The following is a 21,088-nucleotide window of genomic DNA, read 5'->3' on the forward strand; positions in this document are numbered from 1 at the left end:
AATCGACATAGCTATAACATCACTAAATAACGAACATTCAATATGTCCTTGACATTACCAGAAAGTAGTTATCCGTAAAAGGACAGCTATTAAATACCAGTATCTTACGCGTGTCGGATTAATGAAGGATTTAGTGGAATACAGGAAGGACTAAACACGTAAACCTTCAGATAAGTAGGATTACTTTTGTAGAACGGATTCGTCAACGAATGACACCAAGTCAAATCAAAGTAAACCTGGGTTTTTTTTCAGTTTTTCAAAAATTTCTCAGTGGTAGGACGGAATCTGGAATTGTGTCCAGTATGTAGCAATAGGCTCACTCCATATTACATGGGACTGATAACACAAATGGCAAAAAGTGGGTGTACATGGTGGGTGTGCATTGCGTGCGTAATATGCACCTCCACCTACTCCTTCGGAGATAAAAGGCGTGACGTCGCATTACCAGGAAGTCAAAAAAGTCAAAGATATTTCATTCAGATCAGAAGAATACAACCAAAAATAAGACACAGAAATAGGTAATAAAAGGTCCATAAGAAAAGTCAAATCCAACAATCCTTCTATCCGAAATACTCTTACTATTAAAGTCGTAAATAACAAAAGGACAATCTGAAAATAGATGAAATGAAAGGGATAAACATCCAACTGGGGGTATTGTTCTATTTATTTTCTGCTGTGGAGGTGGATTGGGTATTTCAGTAAAGACACAGCTCAGCTTGTTTGAAACGAAAGGGATGGAAATGAAATATTGGAATAGGTACCATATCAGATCGTAAATATACACGGTGATGTCGAAAAATATTAGTATCCTATTTTAGGCAACAATGAGGTACCCGAATGGTTGCAGTGAGGGGGCCCATATCCAAAAGAGGAGAAAAGAATAGACAATGAATTACTCACGTAATGGTGATAAGATTACTAAGTGCGTACAGAAACAGTAAGAGTTAGTCACTGTTGATATAATTATTAGCATGATGAATAACCCGCGTGTCAAAGGCTACACAAGAGGCGATAAAAGCTATGATTAATACAACTTTTACTTTCAAGCAAATACCTACGTTTGAATAAACATCTTCGTGGATGGGAGTTTCACTGTCATTTTTCATTCATCTCTATGAATATTTGAAAAGGAAATGAATGAATACTGTATTAAAGAAACTGGTATTTTTGTGGATTTTATATCAGAACATAAAATCTCAACAAGTGTCGTAAGTCATGAGAGACGTGAATAGCCCATCAGTAGATAACTTTAGCACGAGTTTGCTTTACGTTTAAAGTAATCGAAACGAGGCTCTCTGATTGGTTGGTTCATTCGTGCCGGCCAATCAGACCGAACTCTCGTTTCGTTTTCGTTTAACGTAAAACAAACTCATACTAAGGCAACAAAATATCAAACCCATAAAACTTGACAAAATGATGGTATATTTTCCGAGCTTGTTTTGTACTAGAACAATAAACATGCATTTGTCGGGTACGGAATTGAAAACCGTGATCTGTTATCAAGGTTACGAGCGCTTTGACCCTTACAATCCGTGACAGAACAACAAGAACATAAAAAGCGTTCTAACGCGATACAAATCTAATCTTGACAGATTTTCTCTCACAAAGAAAACAAAGCATTTTTCTTGGTAAAAACTGAAGCTTTTCCATTTATGAACGGGTACGTCTTTCTTGAAAAATACTGCAGAATTGCAGATAATTATCAAAAGACCAAAATTATTCTGAATACGATTACATAATAAACCCTAAAAGCCCTTTCAACTTTCATTTTTTGCAAGTGATAGTTACAACCAAAATCAATCAGTGCTTACGTGCAACTAAAAAAAGGTTTTAAGTATAGAGTTTGCGGTGGCGCACCGAACGCACTGGCACAAAATAAACAAGTTACCAAATCCGTCCGTAATCCTCCCACATGGCGGTATTTTATTTTTTTTATTGCGACACGTGACCGTCATCCCCGCTTAGGGTATTTTTGCATTGACAACACTTGTGTGGGATGAGTATATTTAGATACTTTTGTTTTCATTATCAACTGTCAAGTAGTGTTAGTCTATTTTTCCCTGTTAAGATTTACAGCTTTTGGCATTGAGGATCTAATAATATTTTGGTGGATATCCATAATTTTGTTGGAACGACTCCCAGCTGCCACTGCCTAACAAACTATGGGAAAATGCAAATTTCATGAGGAAAAGAAACCAAATCATAGTCGACATTAAAAGGGTGATCCAGACGTTTTGGAAATTCGATCGTGAAATTAACCCATAAACGTCGTATGACGCGATAAATAGTGCCCTTTCTTCTTCATATTTTCAGTTTATATCAAAGAATGACATTTCTGGGCGCTTGAACTCTTCATAGATAAAAGAGCACCTTCAGAGCCTGCCTTTTGTTTTTGGCTCTATTGTAAAAGTAAAGGTTAGGTGGGGTGTCACAATTAATTTATTGGAAGCTTCATTTACTTAGAATGTAGGGCAAATATCCCCTTTCTCCATACAAATTATAATGATTAATTTTTCCAAACAAATTGGCAGGTGCGACTGCTAAAAATTCCCTTTGATCCAATTTACAAATCAGGCAAAGTATGTTCGGGATTAGATTTACAGATAACGTCATAGATGTGGCTGATTCTGGATTATGTAAATCGGACTCTATTAGTTACACTACAATAAAAATAAGCAAAAATAATAGGTGTAACGTAGATTCTTCTCTGACTAACCCTTCGACTTGATATTGGTTAGAAATCGTATATTGGCTTCAAAAATCAATAAATTGGTTACGTTCTTGCCTCTGAATTAATTAAAATAATTCAAATCTCATTACGAACTGCTAGAAACGTCTCACCATCACTTGACATGGCGAACAGCGGCTAATTCCTAAGCACATTAAATCACGTATATTTTATGACGTAAGCAACGAGCAAATATTATAACGAAGTTCTAAACTTTCTCCACGGGCCAACACGTCTGGTGATGTGAATAACAATTGAAAAAGATACTGCGGTTTTATTAAATTATTGTCTTTATGCTACCTAATAAGGAAGATGATATACGGCGACGATATGTTTTATTGGTAGCCATTTTGCGTTATCATTTTATAAAGGTATACTGGCTGATACAAGCACATGTGCGTAATATGCTTTATCTTCAATTTGCTTCACATTTGTGGTTTCCAAAAAAATACAAGCCAAGTAAATTATACGTGACATTAAGTCATGTTAGTAAAATTCCTTTCTTTGGAATTTTAGCTCAGTAATCCGTTTGATTCCCTTTGTTTAATGTTCGCAGAATCCATGACAAACAAAGACATTTCAATTTAACGTACCGCAGCATCGCGGTAAGCATCATTCAACACAAAGAGCCATTTTATAAAAAGGGATAATGCCTGTTGACACTTTTGACGCGATCGTTTATTTAGAAAGTCACGGAACCCGATAAGTGTGTGACCTGGAGAACAATTCGAGTACACTCCAATTTCCAGGAACAATGTCCGTATTATTCTGAAGTGGATTTTAAATTAAGGGCATTAATTTTTGTAATGGAGATAATCTTGAAGAGGGCGAAAAATACTCCCTACTAACTAAACCCCCTCTCACACGTGTTTCCCGGAGTCACGGAAATCTAGATATTTCTGCATGAGTTGAGGATCCTTCAAGTATGCCGTGTAAGAAATATTATAATAGTCACTTCATTTGGTGCCTAAACCAGATATATTCAGTAGGTAATACGTATTTAAGCCTCGTTACTATCAAGAACAATCGATTCCACGGGCGTTTATAATCAATTTTATCACATCGGAATTTGTTGCGGACTTTAAGCAGATAGTAGACATAATAGGTACAACAATATTAATTAATTTCGCTTTAATAGCATTGAAACTGTATCAGCATGCCTGACTTAGGACTTAAAACGGGTATTTACCAAATTAATTATTTTCTGATAAGTTTACGATATTTCAGGACTGTTGTAAGGCTTTGGACCATTTGTAATGGGTTATGGATTGGATAATGGATTCATTAGCCCGTTTTCTAATGTTAAATGTGGAACTATCTATTGCAAGATAAACTTACCAATGGCATTGCCGGTTTTTGTATAGGCGGTTGAGGCGGGGGTCCTCGTGTCCTTATGTCGCTCGGCTGTCTCCGAACAGCGGGTCTCGCAGGGGGCTCTCTTGGGACCTCTCTGTGAACTTCTCTAGGTTCCCTATCCCGTCCTGCTAAAGCTTCTGATAATGCCGCTGAGAGTGCCCCGACGTTGCTCGTCGATGATGGCGGTCGTACTTTGTCTGGGGAAGACCTTTGTGGAGGTTGGTGCGGTTGGGGTGGCGGGAACCGCGGTGCGTCGGTTTTGACTTGGCCATTTGGTGTGGAACCTGTAGCAAATACATTTTATTTATACCATTTACTTGCATGATTTTATTTAAATCTTTAATCCTCAAGCCAGTTTATAAAAGTGGTTTTATTAAACAATTTGCTTTGATTAATAAATATTCCTGCAATATAAATAAATAGCCCAACTATCTACCTACTGCCTACATCAAGAACAAAGTGTTCCCACACTTCCTGTTTATAGTCATTGACATTCAAATGCAATAATTGCACCATTTTATAGTCTTTTATTATTATATCTCTGTAATAATTTTCATTCACAAAACCTAGTTAATCAAGGTATAAATTATACAACCATTCAAACGTCGTATTAATATTACATACTTGAGTTACAAACGTGACTTTATGTATAGATATATCAATAATATCACTTCTGTTGGGTTGTAACGGCTGAATGCAACACGGGCACAAACAAACAGTTGTCTCTAGTAAGGATTTACCTTGAAACATATCAATATTAAGTACAACACATTCCTCTCTAACTAACTAGTTATAATCTTTTATCTATACCTACAAGTATGTAGAAAAATGGACTGTAATATGTATTGCTGAGTGCACAACTCAGGAATGGCAGAAGTATTTAGGAATTTTTATCAACTGTACATTTACATTTGACTCTGTGGAATGACGATAAAACTGAAGAGTTTATCAATCTCTTCAAGAACCAATCAATTTGTAAATAGTTTTATTTTTCACTAAATCTTTTACTCACTAAGTATTTTGATCTTTTTATTTTTCACTAAAGTAACTAGTAATGCTATCTTCGAAATATGATTTGTATAATGTATACAATGTATGCATATTATTTATAATATACGTACACGCAAAGCTTTAAAGATTATTAAATGTTAAAGTAAGCTTATTTATTTGTATGCTTTCAGACTATCACCATGATGTCAAATTAAACATGGCAATGTATATTATATAGATTTCATTCTTATCTTTAGACATCCCTTTTGTTAAATATGTAAACATAGTATATTGGATAAAGCTAGTATGTATATGCATTCCGTTTTTATATTTATGAACTTGTTGTACCTTATTTTATTAACTAGTTTATTACATTAACTAGCTACGGTAGTTATTACATATATGTTTAAAATTCTAAAATAATGCTATATTTTCCTTGAAAATGTGTGTATAACTGAGGGTGTATTTTACATATTATGTTATGTATTATTTAGGTATTATCTCATCAACCAATAATTATAATTGTACAATAATAGATTTTATTTATTGATCAAATTTTCCTAAAATCATTTACTGCATGTTAATGTTAAAAGTTTTTAGTTACTTCAAGTAATTTACTATTTTAAATTTTCCTTGTGCATTGAATTATTATATTGCAATTGAACTTATATGGTGATGTCAATTTTAATTTGGTTTTTATGCTAATACTTTAGTAACTAATTGATTATAACTGTTGTCAGGTATAACTATAGGTAAATGTTATATTACACATTGTCATTTTAACACTACAGTGATAGGAAATTGTACCTAATTGTCATAATAGCACACCACACCCCTCAGTCCCATATATTTTTTTATATATTTAGTTTTTCATGTACACAATACAAACAGGTACATAACTTAATGTCTTATGGCATTCTGTACCGGTCAAACTTATGGTTTGAATAGAAGTCTGTGAAAACAGCATACATATTATAGACATGGAATTATGGAGACAATTCCCTATTGTCCCTATCTACAATATAAACAAATATGTATAACTTTATAACATAACTAAACATCAACAAGCAAGATTTCCATACTTAACCCATAAGGAGATGAAAAAATTTATTATAACTTTTAACATACAAAATTTTATAAGAGTGCTAAGTATAGAATGTATAATCTATATGAGGGTTAAATTATGAGTTCATGATAATAATAATAAGCAAGCATGTGATAAGAAAAAATAGGTAAGAACATAGACATGAATCCTAAACCCAAAACTAAAGTAATTTATGAACTAAGTAAACATATTTTTTTATTTATCCCCAATGTTCAATCTTTGATAATAAAAGAATAAAGTATTAGTTCCTATATGCCAATGACTGGTAGAAAAATCTAATCAGTCAATAATTATGAAATAAGAATATTTTACAAGCAAGCAACAATAAAGTACATTATCACAGCTATGCATGTATTGGTTAAATACAGTTGTACCTGTAGATAGTACTCAAGATAAGAGCTGAGCTATCTGCTAATAACAATGAAGTAATGTTATCATAGAATGGCCTTACCTGCCAGTTTTCCAGTAGGTCTCAGTTTGGGCATCCCTCCAGCGAACAGCCCGCCCAGGCCAGGCGGGGCGCCGCCGCCACCGTTCTGCAGGGGAGCAGCACTCCGAGCACTGCCCCCACTTGGAGATCCTCCACTAGACACATTTGACACTTTCCCTGGTATATAAGGGCCACTTTTGTCCACTGTTTGAGTCTTTTTCAACTTTGTTCCCTGTCGTATCGAACTCAACAAGGCATTTCTGTCATCAGCACCACCACCCTTCGAGCCACCTCCGAACACAGGAGGCGGTGGCGGGCCCGGCGGCGGAGGAGGCCCTGGCGGTGGTGGAGGCTTCGGTCCCATGGCGACACTACACTTAACAGACACTGGCACAAAATGCCATCAGACGCTTACGAATATATTACGAACACTATGATAGCAGCCAATTCAGTATTCAAGTAACGACGATTCAAACCTTCACAAGCAATCCCCGTCTACGTTCTTGCACGTGATGACAACACTGAATGCACTATACGTCACTTTACACCAATACATACTAATTTACATAAAATATTGAAGAGCCTTGCCCTAAAAGATTAATCATTGTAGGAAGTACGTAGGCACTGTAGTAGAAATTGTTTTTACTTACTCCGAGTTCATATCGTCATAATAACCCAATACTCCTACTATTATGGAACATCGTTAAATATTCTTCTGAAGCCAAATACATAGAATAAAAACGAGTTCAACTATAACAAGTTGCAGAACATGAGCAACCACCACAATGTATTTTAACCAGCGGAATGAACCCAATGGTCCAATGGGGATTTTGTAAATGTAATTCGTCGTTCACAAATGGCCGACTGGGTCCTGGCGAGCTGTCAAAACGTCAAAATAGATTAAAAAATTGCCAGTGTTGAAATTTCTAACATTAATCAGTAGTTTTCTTTTTACATTTCTTACAAAAATTAAGAATTTACAAGATGTCGTACAACATTTATTGAAAAATATTATAACATAAATTCACTCCTTTGTGACTCAAAAATAATTATAACTTCGTAAGTTATGACGTCACATATATTTTTTATCAATTTTCTAATTAAGTAGGTTCAGTATCGCCTGCTTTCACTGAAACATGATCATCGGGTCGTAAGGGAGAATACATTAACATATTGGTGTCGTAGCTAGCTTCACTACCTCCCCTTGTAGCTAATGCTGCTAAGGCATCACGTTCAGCTTTAGCACGTGCCTCGGCAGCAATAAATTCTCTTTCAGCTTCCAGTTCTTGTTTTTCCGTAATGCGTTTTTCTTTGAGCTCCATATTTTCTCTAAACTTAATGAGAGATGAAGATAAATATTTAATAGGATCTGCTGGTTGGTGTATTATAACTTCAGCTATACAAAAGCGTAACGCAGGTCCTACTGTTTGTTTTAGATATTTAAAATCTTCAGATACTTGAGCATCGCCTGGACATGGTTGAAAAATATCTGCTTGGCTTCGAATACGAACTAAATTCCCCAAACCATCATTTTCATATTCGCTTAAATGATCTTCATCGCGATAAATATTCTTACCTTCGTCATTTACATAATAACGACCCCAGCTATCATAATGATATATAATTCCATCTCTCTCTTCTTTTATTTTAATTAATAGTCCCGTGGAATCCATCATATATTCGCTAGCAGTAGCATGGGCTTTATAAATTCTTTCTCTCGTTTTTGGATCAACAAAATAACGGCCACATTCATCATAGTAATAAATATGACTTTCATCATCAGAAAGAGGTACTAGCTCACCTCGTTCATTAGGCTGTAACAGCGTCCCATCATCAGGAGATTTGTATATTCTTCTGCTGTGTTCGTCTATATAAAAAGTGCCCTTTTCATCAGTAAATTCCTCCTTTACTTCAGCCGCGCTAAGTATAGAAATTATAGAATGATCACTTTTTTCACCAAAAACTGCCTTATCCCATAAATAACATAATTCTGTAACTAGGCGTTCACGTGTCTCCATTGGAAGCAAGTGATTAAATACTTTAAGATGATAAAAATCTTCACATGAACATACTTCATCATCTTCTCCAAAGTCACCTTGCAGTTTAACATCAGTCAAATTTTGAACACTTTTTAAAGTGGTTTTCATTTTTTCTAGAGAAGCTACTCTCTGTTCCAAATAGTCTTTTTTGTGTTTTAAAGCCATGACTGCTGCACTAGTTGGTTCACTTGCCAAACGCTCAATGCGGTCTTCGAGATCAAGAATCTTGTCATATACTTTAGTAAGCTCAAGACTATGCCCAGCTGTTCCTCTTATCATGAAACCAATTTCTCGGCCCTTCTTTTTTAACTCTTCTATTACATCTTGAACAACTGGATTACCCGAATCAGTGTTAAATTCATCTACAATTTGCTGCAAGGTTTTAGTTAAATCACCCTTTAAAGTTGGTACATGGACGGTAATATATTTACTTAATTTTATGACGAACCCATCGAAATTCTTATCGAGCCAGTTGAGCAAATCATCAATTGCTTCGTGTATATGGACTTTATATTCATCAAAACAATCGTAACTTTTAAATCGTTTTAGTTTTTCTAAAAGCGCTTCCGTCACTTCTTTATTCATTTCTTCCACAATTTCCAAATCAGCGGATAGGTGTACTTGATGTTCGTTGGAGAGTTGTTCTCGATACTTTTCCATGTATCTTTTGAAGTACTTCAAACGGTGGGCCATGGCATCTATAGTGAAATTAATGGACTGAAACACTTCCTCCCTTGGAATACTCTCCGATAAACCTTTTTTATAATTTTCAATTTCATTTACAGCATATAACCATTGTAAATGAACATCTACTACAGTATCAATGAGACGTTTTTTATCCTCTTCACGCAATGCTGTTCGTATTGAGCATAATGCGTTAAATATTAAATCAGAGTAATTTTTATTAGTCAAAAATATTACCACAGTTTCGTAAAATTCCTTAACTTGTTTCGCTATATCTGAAAAGAATTCTAAATCTTGACTTGGTTCCAGCATTTTTACGGTGCGGTATTTAAATGAAATAAAATTATAAATCAGTCAGGTCAGGTATATGCAAAATTCTATTTTACATTATTGACAAGCAACGATGACATGACTAACTTAATTTTTGTTTTCTATTTAGGTATCATACAAATGATGTAAATGATTCGTGTATTCAAGGAGGTACATTTTAAACACAGGCATTTTGTGTAAGCTAATTTCTACCAGTTTCTACCGATATGATTATTATTTAACTTTTAACTGGCAACTCCTTACGCGTCTACGATTTGTTTCTGAAGAGGTCGTCGATGACTTAGCGATTATACAAAATTACAAAGAAAAAGTGTGTCCGTTGTAGTGCTATTTTACTGTTTATCTACGTTTTTTAGTATAAGCATATAAATATATACAACATGGCCGGAGCGATGTTATTCGAGAGATCGCGAGTGTCGTCGTCGACGAACAGAGACGAGGACGTCCGCATGACCGACAAAATGGTTAGCACTGGCGAGGTTCCCGAAGATGACGAAGAAAACATAAGGGCTAAGGAACAAGGGATCCTTAACCTCGGCGAGAAGTACAAGAAAGAAGGGAAGGCTAAAGAACTAGCAGAACTGATCAAAGCTACTAGACCTTTCCTCAGCCTGATAAGTAAAGCGAAAGCAGCGAAACTGGTGCGTTCTCTGGTGGATTTCTTCTTGGATTTGGAAGCGGGCATCGGTATCGAGGTTCAATTGTGTAAAGAGTGTATAGAATGGGCCAAGGAGGAGCGTCGTACGTTCTTGCGACAGTCCCTCGAAGCGAGACTGATTGCGCTCTACTTCGACACTGGTATGTACACAGAGGCACTGGAGCTCGCCACGGCTCTGCTCAGAGAACTCAAAAAGTTAGATGACAAAAACCTACTAGTGGAAGTCCTTCTTTTAGAAAGTAAAACTTATCATGCCCTTAGCAATCTACCTAAAGCCCGCGCCTCCTTGACATCTGCAAGAACTACTGCTAATGCCATCTATTGTCCACCTAAAATGCAGGCTGCCCTTGATTTACAATCTGGCATACTTCACGCTGCTGATGAACGTGACTTCAAAACTGCTTACTCATATTTCTATGAAGCATTTGAAGGTTATGACGGCGCCGACAGCCCTAAAGCCCTGACTGCCTTGAAATACATGTTACTGTCCAAGATCATGTTGAACAATGCTGAAGAAGTAGGTTCAGTTTGTAGTAGTAAGGCAGCACTCAAGTATGCAGGAAAAGAGTTGGAAGCAATGCGGGCCGTTGCCACAGCATCTCATAAGAGATCCCTAGCTGATTTCCAAGCAGCACTGAAAACTTATAAACGTGAGTTGGAAGAGGATGCAGTGGTAAGAGCTCACCTTGGAGCTTTGTATGACACTATGTTGGAGCAAAACTTATGTCGTATAGTAGAACCTTACATGCGAGTTCAGGTGGACCACGTAGCCCGCTGTATCCGTCTGCCTGTAGTGCAAGTTGAGAAGAAACTCTCCCAGATGATTCTGGATAAGAAACTCAATGGTATCCTTGACCAAGGTGAGGGTGTTTTAATTGTGTTTGATGAGTCCCCGCTTGAGAAAACCTATGAGACCGTCCTAGAGACCATTCACCACATGAGTAAAGTTGTTGATACTCTTTACCAGAAAGCAAAGAAACTCTCATAGAGCCATCTGTAAATTTGTTGTAGCATTAAAAACAATAATGTATATCAAAGTAACCATAAATTTTCAGTTTGAAATATTTGTAAATGAAACTATTTTTGAATGAATTCAAAATTGCAATATTTGTACCACAATGTTGTAAGTGAAATAATTACAGAAAATGTTAAAAAAAAGTAAAAATATAGTCTAGAAAATGGGGAATTGCTGCAACCCCGATGTTGAAGACTATGCTGTTACATTTTGTGTCAATTGGCACCTAACTATTACAAAAGTTTTGCATTTTTACCTACTAATCTTTAATTTGATTTAACATTTCCTTTTTTAACATAAGCTAGTGAGAAATTATAATATTCTGTTTTATTGAGATAAATAAAAGGTGTTCTCCAAATACTTGTTTCCTTCACATTGCCACCCACACATGCATTTTGCAAGTCATGTTATTTTAACTTGTTGGCACACACACACAGTACATGCTGTTGTGAATCACTGCATATAAATTCTAAACTTATATGTAGGTAAACAAGGTGTGTATTATATTAAACTTTACTGCATTTTGGAAACCTGTAATGCTCTAATCTGTACATTCTTGTGTTCACAAAGGTGTGCAATAGGCACAGATTGCCTAGTTGTGACAATGAAGGTTAGTGTGCACTTGGCAGTCGCGTCACGGCATGCATTGCTCAACTGGCATCAAATTCTATATTGACTATAGGTACACATGTACTCAAGTATGTACACCTTTACATCAGAGACGCATCTAGATTCTAGCCTAGATATTTCTATTAGGTATTACATGTGACCTCACTACTCGAAAAAGGCAGTGGTTTGCAATGAAGAAACTTTAGAAGGGCGTCAATAGAAGCTGATGGAGTAAGTTACCTGTACCAGATGTTTTATACTCAGACCATATAGGAACTTAAATCCAGAATAGGTAGTATAAAACCTTCTTGCTTAGTACATAAGTATAAATAGGAAAATAACTCAGGATAAGGTTAAAGAAACAAAAACATAAATTAAATGCACCATTTATTTCACAGATCATTTACATAACTAACATAAAAATCAAACTATATTTCAAAATACGTGAAATGTAACATAAAACGTATAAATACGACTCTATTTCACAGTTTATTCCACCCGTATTTATAAGCTACTTTCCCTATTTACAATTAAAATTAACTTTAAAATCTAATGAGTCACATGTTACATTGTTGTTTACACAAATGTAGACCTTATGCCCTGCAATATTTAACGATATTTTTACTCTAAAAACAAACTTAAAATAAGGAGAAAATACTTTTCCACAGTATCTGTGAACTTGTACTAATGTTTAGATAAGTACCGTTACATGACGTCACCGCTTCGTTCGGAGGTACGGCTCATGCTCACGAGTCGGTAATATTATCTTATTTTGTACTTTATTACAAGATAAATAATTTGACGTCAATATCTAGGTACTTGTTGAAGATGTTTATTATTGAAAAGGTAGCTAAACCTATGCGATCAAATATCAATGTACATTTTTATTGATTAACAATTTTGTTATTAGCAAACTGAGTTGGTAATTACAACCTGTGTTTGACGGGTGTGGTCTTATTACATAGAGGTCAATGTACATGCAGGTACGAACAGTTTTTACTGTGAGACTAGTGAAATAACTGCGTCATATGTACTTTACTGTTTAAAGTTTATAGTTTTTTTTTAAAGTAATAGGGCCAAACGAGCATTCGGAACACCTGTGAGCAGCGCCGTCGCCCATGGACACCCGCAGCACCAGAGGACTGAGATTTAAAACTATTTTTCCCTATGTAAACTTGCAATGTGTTTGCAACAGATCCTACAACCTATGAATAAAAACATGACACTATAATATATTCTAGATAATAGTAATGATAGCAATATTTGTACTCTAAAGGATAGCATCGGTGGGGTCACTTTTTATTGGTATTGAAGTATGCAATTAGCTACGCAAAGTTTGCACGGGGGTTACTGTTAAAACAACGCCTGACTCTATATAGATAGCAAATATACTCATTTGCATAAATCTTCTAACGTTTCAATGAATAATTGCTAAAACAACTTTAACTTAAGATCAGATAAAAAGTAAGAAAAGTCAAGATGGGAATTAGTATCCTGAAAAACAATATAAGTATAGGGAGAATGGAAAAGACCAAGTTGCACTAAATAGGGAATTACAAAAACAGTATTTACGGTATAAGAAACAAATAAAAAAATATTAGTATTTTTTGGAATAGATACATGGCTGGTAAAAAAATGATAATAATAAGAACTAAGGTATTGGCTCACGAGGTTGTCGACATGTGGAGTGTGGATTCGGCTATCATTGTGCCGATAGTCGTGTCGGCCAACGGATTAATACCCAACAGCCTCGACAATCACCTTAGGAGGCTGGGGTTGGGCGGATGGATCAAGGGCCTGATGCAGATGGCAGTACTCCTCGAAACGGCACGTATTGTGAGGAGGTTTCTGTCTCTGAGCCCTAACCACCGGTAGCTTGGACCATGTTCCCGCTACTGGTCGGCTCCTATTTTTATATTTTTAAATATTATTTTATATTGTGTGTTTTAAATATTATTTAAAAATGTAAATTTAGAGAATTTTAAATAAATATAGAGAACTAAGTTATTACATCATACATGTACATAAACCATTATATCGCTTGCGACAATAACATAAATGTAATAAAAACTAGGTAACAACTAAGTAGAAGGTAACTAATTTATTTTTATCAATCAATTATCTACACTAATTATAAAGCTGATGAGTATGTTTGTTTGTTTGAACGCGCTAATCTCCGCAATTACTAGTCCGAATTGAATAATTATTTTTTGTTGGATAGTCAATTTATTAAGGAAAACTAAAAGCTATAAAACATTACGCTACGATCAATAGGAACCGAGCAGAATGGGAGAAACCGCGTGAAAGTAGCTAGTAAGAGTAAACCCTACAAGTTCAGTTTTCATTAATTCATAAATTACATTAGCTAATATAGCTAATGTTATCACCTAAAAATTGCCATGCCCATATATGACGTCACGGCTTATGAATAGGTATTAATAATGAATGACCTCATCCAATGAGATAGGTAATGTAATGTGTCAAAATCGTGAGCAGTAAAGTAATTTTGTAGTTAGTACTTAGTACTTACATTCATGTTTTCATAGTACTTACATCCGTAAAAAACATATTATATTTTTATTATTTCATCCCTGTGGATCTTAGTAATTGTAAAATCTTTTATTTTAATTATTAATTCAGGCACAGAATCTTTCTTAGTGCCTTTTAGAACTATCTAGAATACTATAGATAGCTAGCTACCAATACTGATTAAGATAATTCTGATATATTCATGTGCTCATCACAGCTGTACCCTTAGTACGAGTTTCCTTTACGTTTAAAGTAATCGAAACGAGAGCGCGTTCAGTGCTCTGATTGGTTGCTTTATTCGAGACGGCCAATCAGAGCGCCGAACGTAAAGCAAACTTATACTATGGATGCTGTTTGTTTTTCGAACAAGGCCTGTCATTCCTACTAAGCACCTAGGGTAGCGTAATGCGCTAATTATCTATTTCTCAATTAAAATGGAACTTCATGAAGACCAGACGGCGTTTTCACTTTCCATTAGAGTCAGTGCCTACCATAGGCCACAGTTTACTTAGAATAAAAAAGTTGTTCGAAACATACTTACAAATATCACATTTACTACAAAGTTACAAACTATTGCATGATAACCCTGAAAAACCGTACAAAATTGAACCTTATCGACATAGCTATAAGTACTACCACGTCATGACACGTTGTTCATTCTGTTAAACTCCTCGGTATCATTGGGCACTTCCCAGCGCGGGTTCCAGAACCGGGGCGGTGTCTTGGGTCTGTCCGTAGGGTTGTTGGTACCTCTGTGGTGCGAACACTCGTTTATTTTCTTCACCATCATCTCCGGATCATGCTTGTACAGTTCGCCGAAAAACTGTAAAGTTGGTCAACTGTTAGTTTTGTTGATTGTACTTTTATAAACAAGTGCTTCATGTCAGAGTGTAGATCTAAGTGAAATACAGTGTATTTACTATAGTGTCCCTTACATAATATACTGACTAAATAAACTGACTAAATATCTATACTCTATACTTTACTTATATATAAAACTGAAGAGTTAGTTTGTTTAAACGCGCTAATCTCCAGAACTACAGGTCCGATTTGAAAAAATATTTTTGTGATAGGTAGTCCATTTATCAAGGAAGGTTATAAAACATATAGGCACAATATAGGTTATAAAACATCACGCTACGATCCTCCTCCCAATGGAGCCAGGCAGAGCGAGTAAAACCGCGCGGAAATGGCTAGATTGGGTATAAAAATGCGGTCGACTGTCAACCACTATACATCCGCTAATAATATTACATATAGGTTTATAAATATATATTTATTTACTTACCTCTTTACACTTGTCGCAACTCCAACCGGGTAACAAACGTTTCTCGGATTTCTTCCGCACGGGCTCATCACTTGTTTCACCAAATTCCGAGATTTTTCTAGAACAAACAATAATGTTGTTGTGTTATTACTATAACATTTTATGCGTCAATATTAATTGATCTTTAATATCAAACTTCTCTTTTGATGTCAGCCAAAAGACCACAAATAAAAAAAAATAAGTTTAATTTTCAGTAAAGCTCAGCCTTATACCTATGTATAGGTACAGGTAAACCTCATTCGTGACATGTGGTTTCAGCCCTGCGAACTTCAGAAGTAGTGTTTAAGAGTGACTTTATGAGTGAGAGTGAATTAACTCATTACCCCTATAAGTCGATCGGAAGAGTGACTAAGATAAGAGAGGAGAATGGTTAAGTTTGGGACATGAGGTTCCTTAATCGAATCGGTAATAAATGATTAAAACTATCTCTTAAGGAATTTAGGCCAACTTAACCTGTAACCCTGTATAATTATTATACAAAAAATGAACATAGAGATGATATGATAGCATACTCTTATGTACAGGCGACCCATAGTCCAGTAGTGAATAGTTATGGTCGGGTGATAATTGATGATGCATATGAACAAGTTATAATGTACAAAAGAGTAGTTTAAAGTTAAATAAAGATTTATGTAGTGTACCTTTTAACAGTATCCACAGCGGTTTTATTAAACGGTTCCCTTTGTAACACTGACATGCTTGCTTGAAGCTCATCATCGTCTTGCATATTCGTTATATTGATATTTTCAGCTAAAGGACTCTTGCTAGGACTGAAATTAAAGAAACAAAATTAGACATAATGCTTAGAAAGTGGTCAAGTATAGAGTTTTCAGTTTTAATTTAGTTTTTCAGACCCTTTGTATTTAATCAGATATCATTATTGACGGCTGAATGGTCGTGGCTCGTAATCATAATTTTTTATGGGGAAACTTATTCTATTATCCCGCCTTCGACGAGACGAGAGGGAATGTCAGACTTTTACTGACTAAAAACTACCCCGTACCTTCTCCTGCTTTTCGAGTCGGAGCCCCGGTAAACCCGCTAGGTAGTCCGTAGCTTCGGAAGGTAACCACTAAAGTACATAATTATAATAATAAATCTCACCTATTTTCCTTTCCTTTGTGTATATTATCCAGTTTATCAACATGGTGTAACAGTGAGACACTGGCTTGCGTGTCACAGTATGTCTCGTCATTATACGGCTCAACTTTTATTGGCGATTGCTTTAAGTTCTTAGGTAGTCTGTAATGTAATACACTATATTAACAATGGGAACTAAGAAAATTAATACCTACAATATTTTCTCCATTCATTTATATGTAGAAGAATACGCATAACCTAATTGTAACATAATAAAACATCACGCTATGACCAATAGGAGCCGAGCAGAGCGGGTGAAACCGCGCGGAAGTGGCTAGTAAAAAATATTTATTCAAAATTGTAACAGCTGACAGTAAGCAATCCACGCCACCTAAGGACACCCAGCAGCTATGGCATCACCGGAGGTGTTACAAGATGAAGAGTTGAACTTTTTCTTCCTTCTATCATTTTGCTACAGATTATTACCTTATTTCAACTTACCTGTTCGGATGCAATAAATTAATAGAATCCTCTTGAGTAAAAGTGACACTATGATTCATACTATTATCTTTGAACACATTTTGAGAATTAAATGGTTCCTGTTTAATAATTGATGGTGAGACATTCTGATCAACTTGCTTTGGAGGAGTCTTCTTCTCAGTTTTAGGTTTCAAACTAAGTGGTTTCTTGAATTTCATTGGGCTTTCTTTAGATTTAAACCTGTGGGAAGGAAGAAGAATTGAGTGGAATTCTATTTATTTATTCTACACTTTATGTACATTGATACAATGGTGGACTTAATGCCAATTTGGGATTCTCTAACAATTAACTTTTGGGTGATGCAGAGAGACAACAGTTGGTGTAAAAGATTTCATGTAGTTTGTTTACTGAATATGTTAATTTTTAACAAGTATTTATAGGAGTTTTGAAAAACATTGATAGAAGTGAAGTTTGATTGTCAGGATTCCAATTCTGATTGGATGAGGCATTTACTTTTTAAATTTTTATTTAATAAATAGCTTATGGTAAAGTATAAATACAAATGTTTCTTCCTAATATGTAGGTACCATAATGGTAAGTTTATTAATTGATATAAATGTTTTACTTACAGTGTAAAATTATTAGGTCCACTTGTAGGCGATGGTAATATTGTGTCCTCATTTTCTATTGATTCTTTCTTGATAAGCAGCTGTAATAAAATATTATTCCTTAGTTTTTTCAATAGGTGATATCACAAAAATTTTATCAGAGGTTCTGGTGATGAAGTAATTATTTTATAAATGTCAGAAAAACAGTGCAAATCTCATACAAATATTATGATTAAAGTCCATTAAGTCTCAATAGAAGAAAATACATTGAACAAGAGTAAGAAAAATATAACATCTATTGGTTCAAATAAATTTAATATACTTTTTATAAATAACGGCAATGGGCTGTTGTCGATAAAGTATGTCCTTATTAGGGCTACAAAGTTTATTTCATACTTGTAGTTATAGCAGGACTAATCTTTACCAGGGCAATAAAGAGATTAAATATTGTAACATCTACTTTAATTTTATTAAAACTTTCGTGAGACATACTAAATTAATTACTATGTTATCAGCGTTCTCACGTAACTGTTTGACGAAGAACTCAACTAGTTTCAAGCCATGTTACGTGAGTAAGCCGATAACATAATAATTAACATCCACCTTAGTGGATCAAATGATATACATATTCATAATACTTACCGGTTTATCCTTATCAGTATCATCCCTGCGCCCCCCACTGAACTCCGGAGAACAAGTAATGTCTATCACAGTGTTCTGCTCCACTTTCACCAAGTTCAACCGAGATTGTCTATATCTGCCTGTCTTCTTGCCACCCACAGGAGTTGAGGAGGATAGTTTGAATGTTTTCTTGTCTGGTGTTGCCCTGTAACGTTATAGAAAAAATTGTTTATGTATTACAAACAACATTATTATGAGTACATAAAAAGGAAACCAATATAGTTAATAAATGTGTGCGCGTCTGCGCACACTGCACATGATGAAGATTCCCTCTGTGATTTGATAGTAGAGCTTTTCTCGATTAATTTACGTGTGTAAACAGGAATTAAAACTAGAGCGCGTTTGGCGCTCTGATTGGCCGGCTCAACTAAACCGATCAATCAGAGCGCCGAATACGTAATGCTGTTGTAACTGCTGAAACTGTTGATATTTCACTCACCAATTATCAGGACACTTTTTCTTATCCCTAAAATCCGATGATGTAGCCACTGTAGTAGTAGTACTCTTAAGTTTTTTCATCGGTATAATAGGACTAAACCTTCCTGTAGTAGGGGTGCCTTCGATCTCTGACTCAGATTCCTCTCTAAATGATACATCTTCAAGAGAAGAATGTAATTCTTGTTTAATAGGTGATTTCTTAATCTCTTTACTGTTTATGTTAGCCTGGTACGTTGGCACAGATGTGGGTTGTTCTCCAAACAATATTCTGAAAGCTTCATCTAATATTTTCAGGTCCTTTGTCTCATTTAGTCTTGTTAATGTTGAAGCTGAAATTGGTGAAAATTGTATTTTTATAAAGGATATATATTATTAGTTTTTAAGAAATAATTAATTTTCCAAAAACGCCTTGGTCGTTAATACAAATACTATATAAAACCAAATTATTTTGTAACTTTTATATTATGTCATCTACTTGCTGCTACGGAACCCTTCATGGGCGAGTCCGACTTACACCTGGCCGGTTTTTATTTCTCTCCTAGATGGCAGCCAAGTCTCAAATACGAAGTTGTCTACTATACCGTGAGTGAGTGGTGATAGCATATTATGAATTGTCGAACTTTAATTTTTTATTGTGCTCTTTTTGATTGTAACTGAGTCTCCAATAGGAAGCTGTGAACTATATACTGCCATGGTCGAGTGGTGACAGCATATTATGTACCGTTGAAATAAAACTTTTTGGTTGTTGTTAGTACACTGGAAGGATATCCATGGTTGTTTTTCATATCAGTATTTTAACTTACCCACTAATTGTATAATATTGTCTTTAGATTCAATAATCCTCTTGAGAGCTTCAGCACTACTGCAGCTGTTACTGAAATTAAAAACTGTTCATTCAGACAGCACTTTACCTACACCGACTAACTTTACTAAAGGTTTCTTTTTTCTTTTCATCTGCCGTTCTGGCCATAATCAAATGGTTTGAGGTGAGTAATAAGCATTTGTGGAAGCATTCCATTGAATACATCTGCTGCTTTGACAACTGTCGCAGTTTATTAAATTTATAAATGCAAAATCATGTTTTTATCCTAATTATTTTTTGATAAAAGTAGCATATTTACATTATGATTAGTATTTAAAGATGGTTTTGAGGCCGCAGAATGACACAGGCTACTTCCTTTTTTCTTTTAAGTCACTGATAATATGTAGTTAAATAAAAACATTACATACCTACTACATTTTTCCTTTTGTTCGATAAATTGTGTCTTATAACTATTAGATTCAATGTAAAGTTGTTCAAAGTCGGACAGGAGATCTGGAAGTAGAAAAAAAAACAAAACAAATTTTAATATGTAGTTACAGTGAAATTTTTTTTTTTTTTTTTTACATTTAATGGGTCGACATGTTAGTAAATATAAAGTTACATAAGTTACAAGTTATTTAGGATATAGAAAAAATATTTTTTCATTTTTATAGAAGCAAATTGAAACATAATAGCACGCAAAATATATAAACATATAGAATCAAATAAATTATAAATCATCTTTCTAAATTATTGAATGAAATATTTTTCTTACCTTTGAAATTATCCAGTCCTTGTAACAATGTTTTTTCTAAAGCTAAAACTTTTATATTATTCGAGAGTACTGGAGGTAAAGAATTGCTTATGCTAATTAAACTCATTATCACAACAATAAGAAAATAAAAGTATTTCTAGTTCATAAACATTGAGCAAATTTTAGCGCCAATTAAAATATTAAGGTTGAATCGTCTTCAATAAATAAGTTACGACTTTTTTTTGTTAAATTTTGTTGAATATAACTATTCCTTGACCAAAATTATTTCTAATATTATTGTATAAAGTGAATAAAAGTAATTATAAAGAAAACTTTTTAAAATAATTCAAGTCTCAGCCTGATTCTTTGCTTTGTGTTTATTTGTCAATTGTCATTTGTCAACTGGCAATGACAGTTACAAAGCTGACATTTCATTGCTATGACA

General features: G+C 34.8%; 4 protein-coding genes across 4 annotated transcripts in view; 1 reads left to right on the top strand and 3 right to left on the bottom strand.

Annotated features, from left to right (window-relative positions):
* The window catches only part of LOC118269381 (uncharacterized), a 35,333-nt gene extending 27,879 nt beyond the window's left edge, over positions 1-7,454 (bottom strand). The window contains exons 1-2 of the mRNA XM_035584447.2: positions 6,631-7,454; positions 4,067-4,368 (exon numbers count right to left, since the gene is read on the bottom strand). Of these exons, the coding sequence (XP_035440340.2) occupies positions 4,067-4,368; positions 6,631-6,973 (645 nt within the window). The 5' untranslated portion in view covers positions 6,974-7,454. The remainder of the gene's footprint in view (positions 1-4,066; positions 4,369-6,630) is intronic.
* A 140-nt stretch (positions 7,455-7,594) lies between these two features.
* On the bottom strand, positions 7,595-9,677 carry LOC126911583 (uncharacterized; the record flags this gene model as incomplete). Its single annotated transcript, XM_050699422.1, has 1 exon — positions 7,595-9,677. A coding segment is annotated over one exon (1,968 nt), but the record flags the coding sequence as incomplete, so codon positions are not given.
* Positions 9,678-9,890: 213 nt separating this feature from the next.
* On the top strand, positions 9,891-11,693 carry LOC118269382 (26S proteasome non-ATPase regulatory subunit 11). Its single transcript, XM_035584448.2, has one exon. The coding sequence runs from the start codon at positions 10,043-10,045 to the stop codon at positions 11,306-11,308; it is 1,266 nt and encodes a 421-aa protein (XP_035440341.1). The 5' UTR covers positions 9,891-10,042; the 3' UTR covers positions 11,309-11,693.
* Positions 11,694-12,314: 621 nt separating this feature from the next.
* LOC118269380 (uncharacterized) lies at positions 12,315-21,064 on the bottom strand. The gene is made up of 11 exons (XM_050704017.1): positions 20,665-21,064; positions 20,318-20,402; positions 19,891-19,961; positions 19,089-19,416; positions 18,611-18,794; positions 17,990-18,069; positions 17,382-17,600; positions 16,905-17,042; positions 16,442-16,570; positions 15,762-15,858; positions 12,315-15,296 (listed from the first exon to the last, which is right to left on the bottom strand). The coding sequence occupies exons 1-11, from the start codon at positions 20,768-20,770 to the stop codon at positions 15,114-15,116; spliced, it is 1,620 nt and encodes a 539-aa protein (XP_050559974.1). The 5' UTR covers positions 20,771-21,064; the 3' UTR covers positions 12,315-15,113.
* Positions 21,065-21,088: the final 24 nt, after the last annotated feature.

This window comes from Spodoptera frugiperda, chromosome 2, assembly GCF_023101765.2.
Source record: "Spodoptera frugiperda isolate SF20-4 chromosome 2, AGI-APGP_CSIRO_Sfru_2.0, whole genome shotgun sequence".
Classification (NCBI taxonomy): domain Eukaryota; kingdom Metazoa; phylum Arthropoda; class Insecta; order Lepidoptera; family Noctuidae; genus Spodoptera; species Spodoptera frugiperda.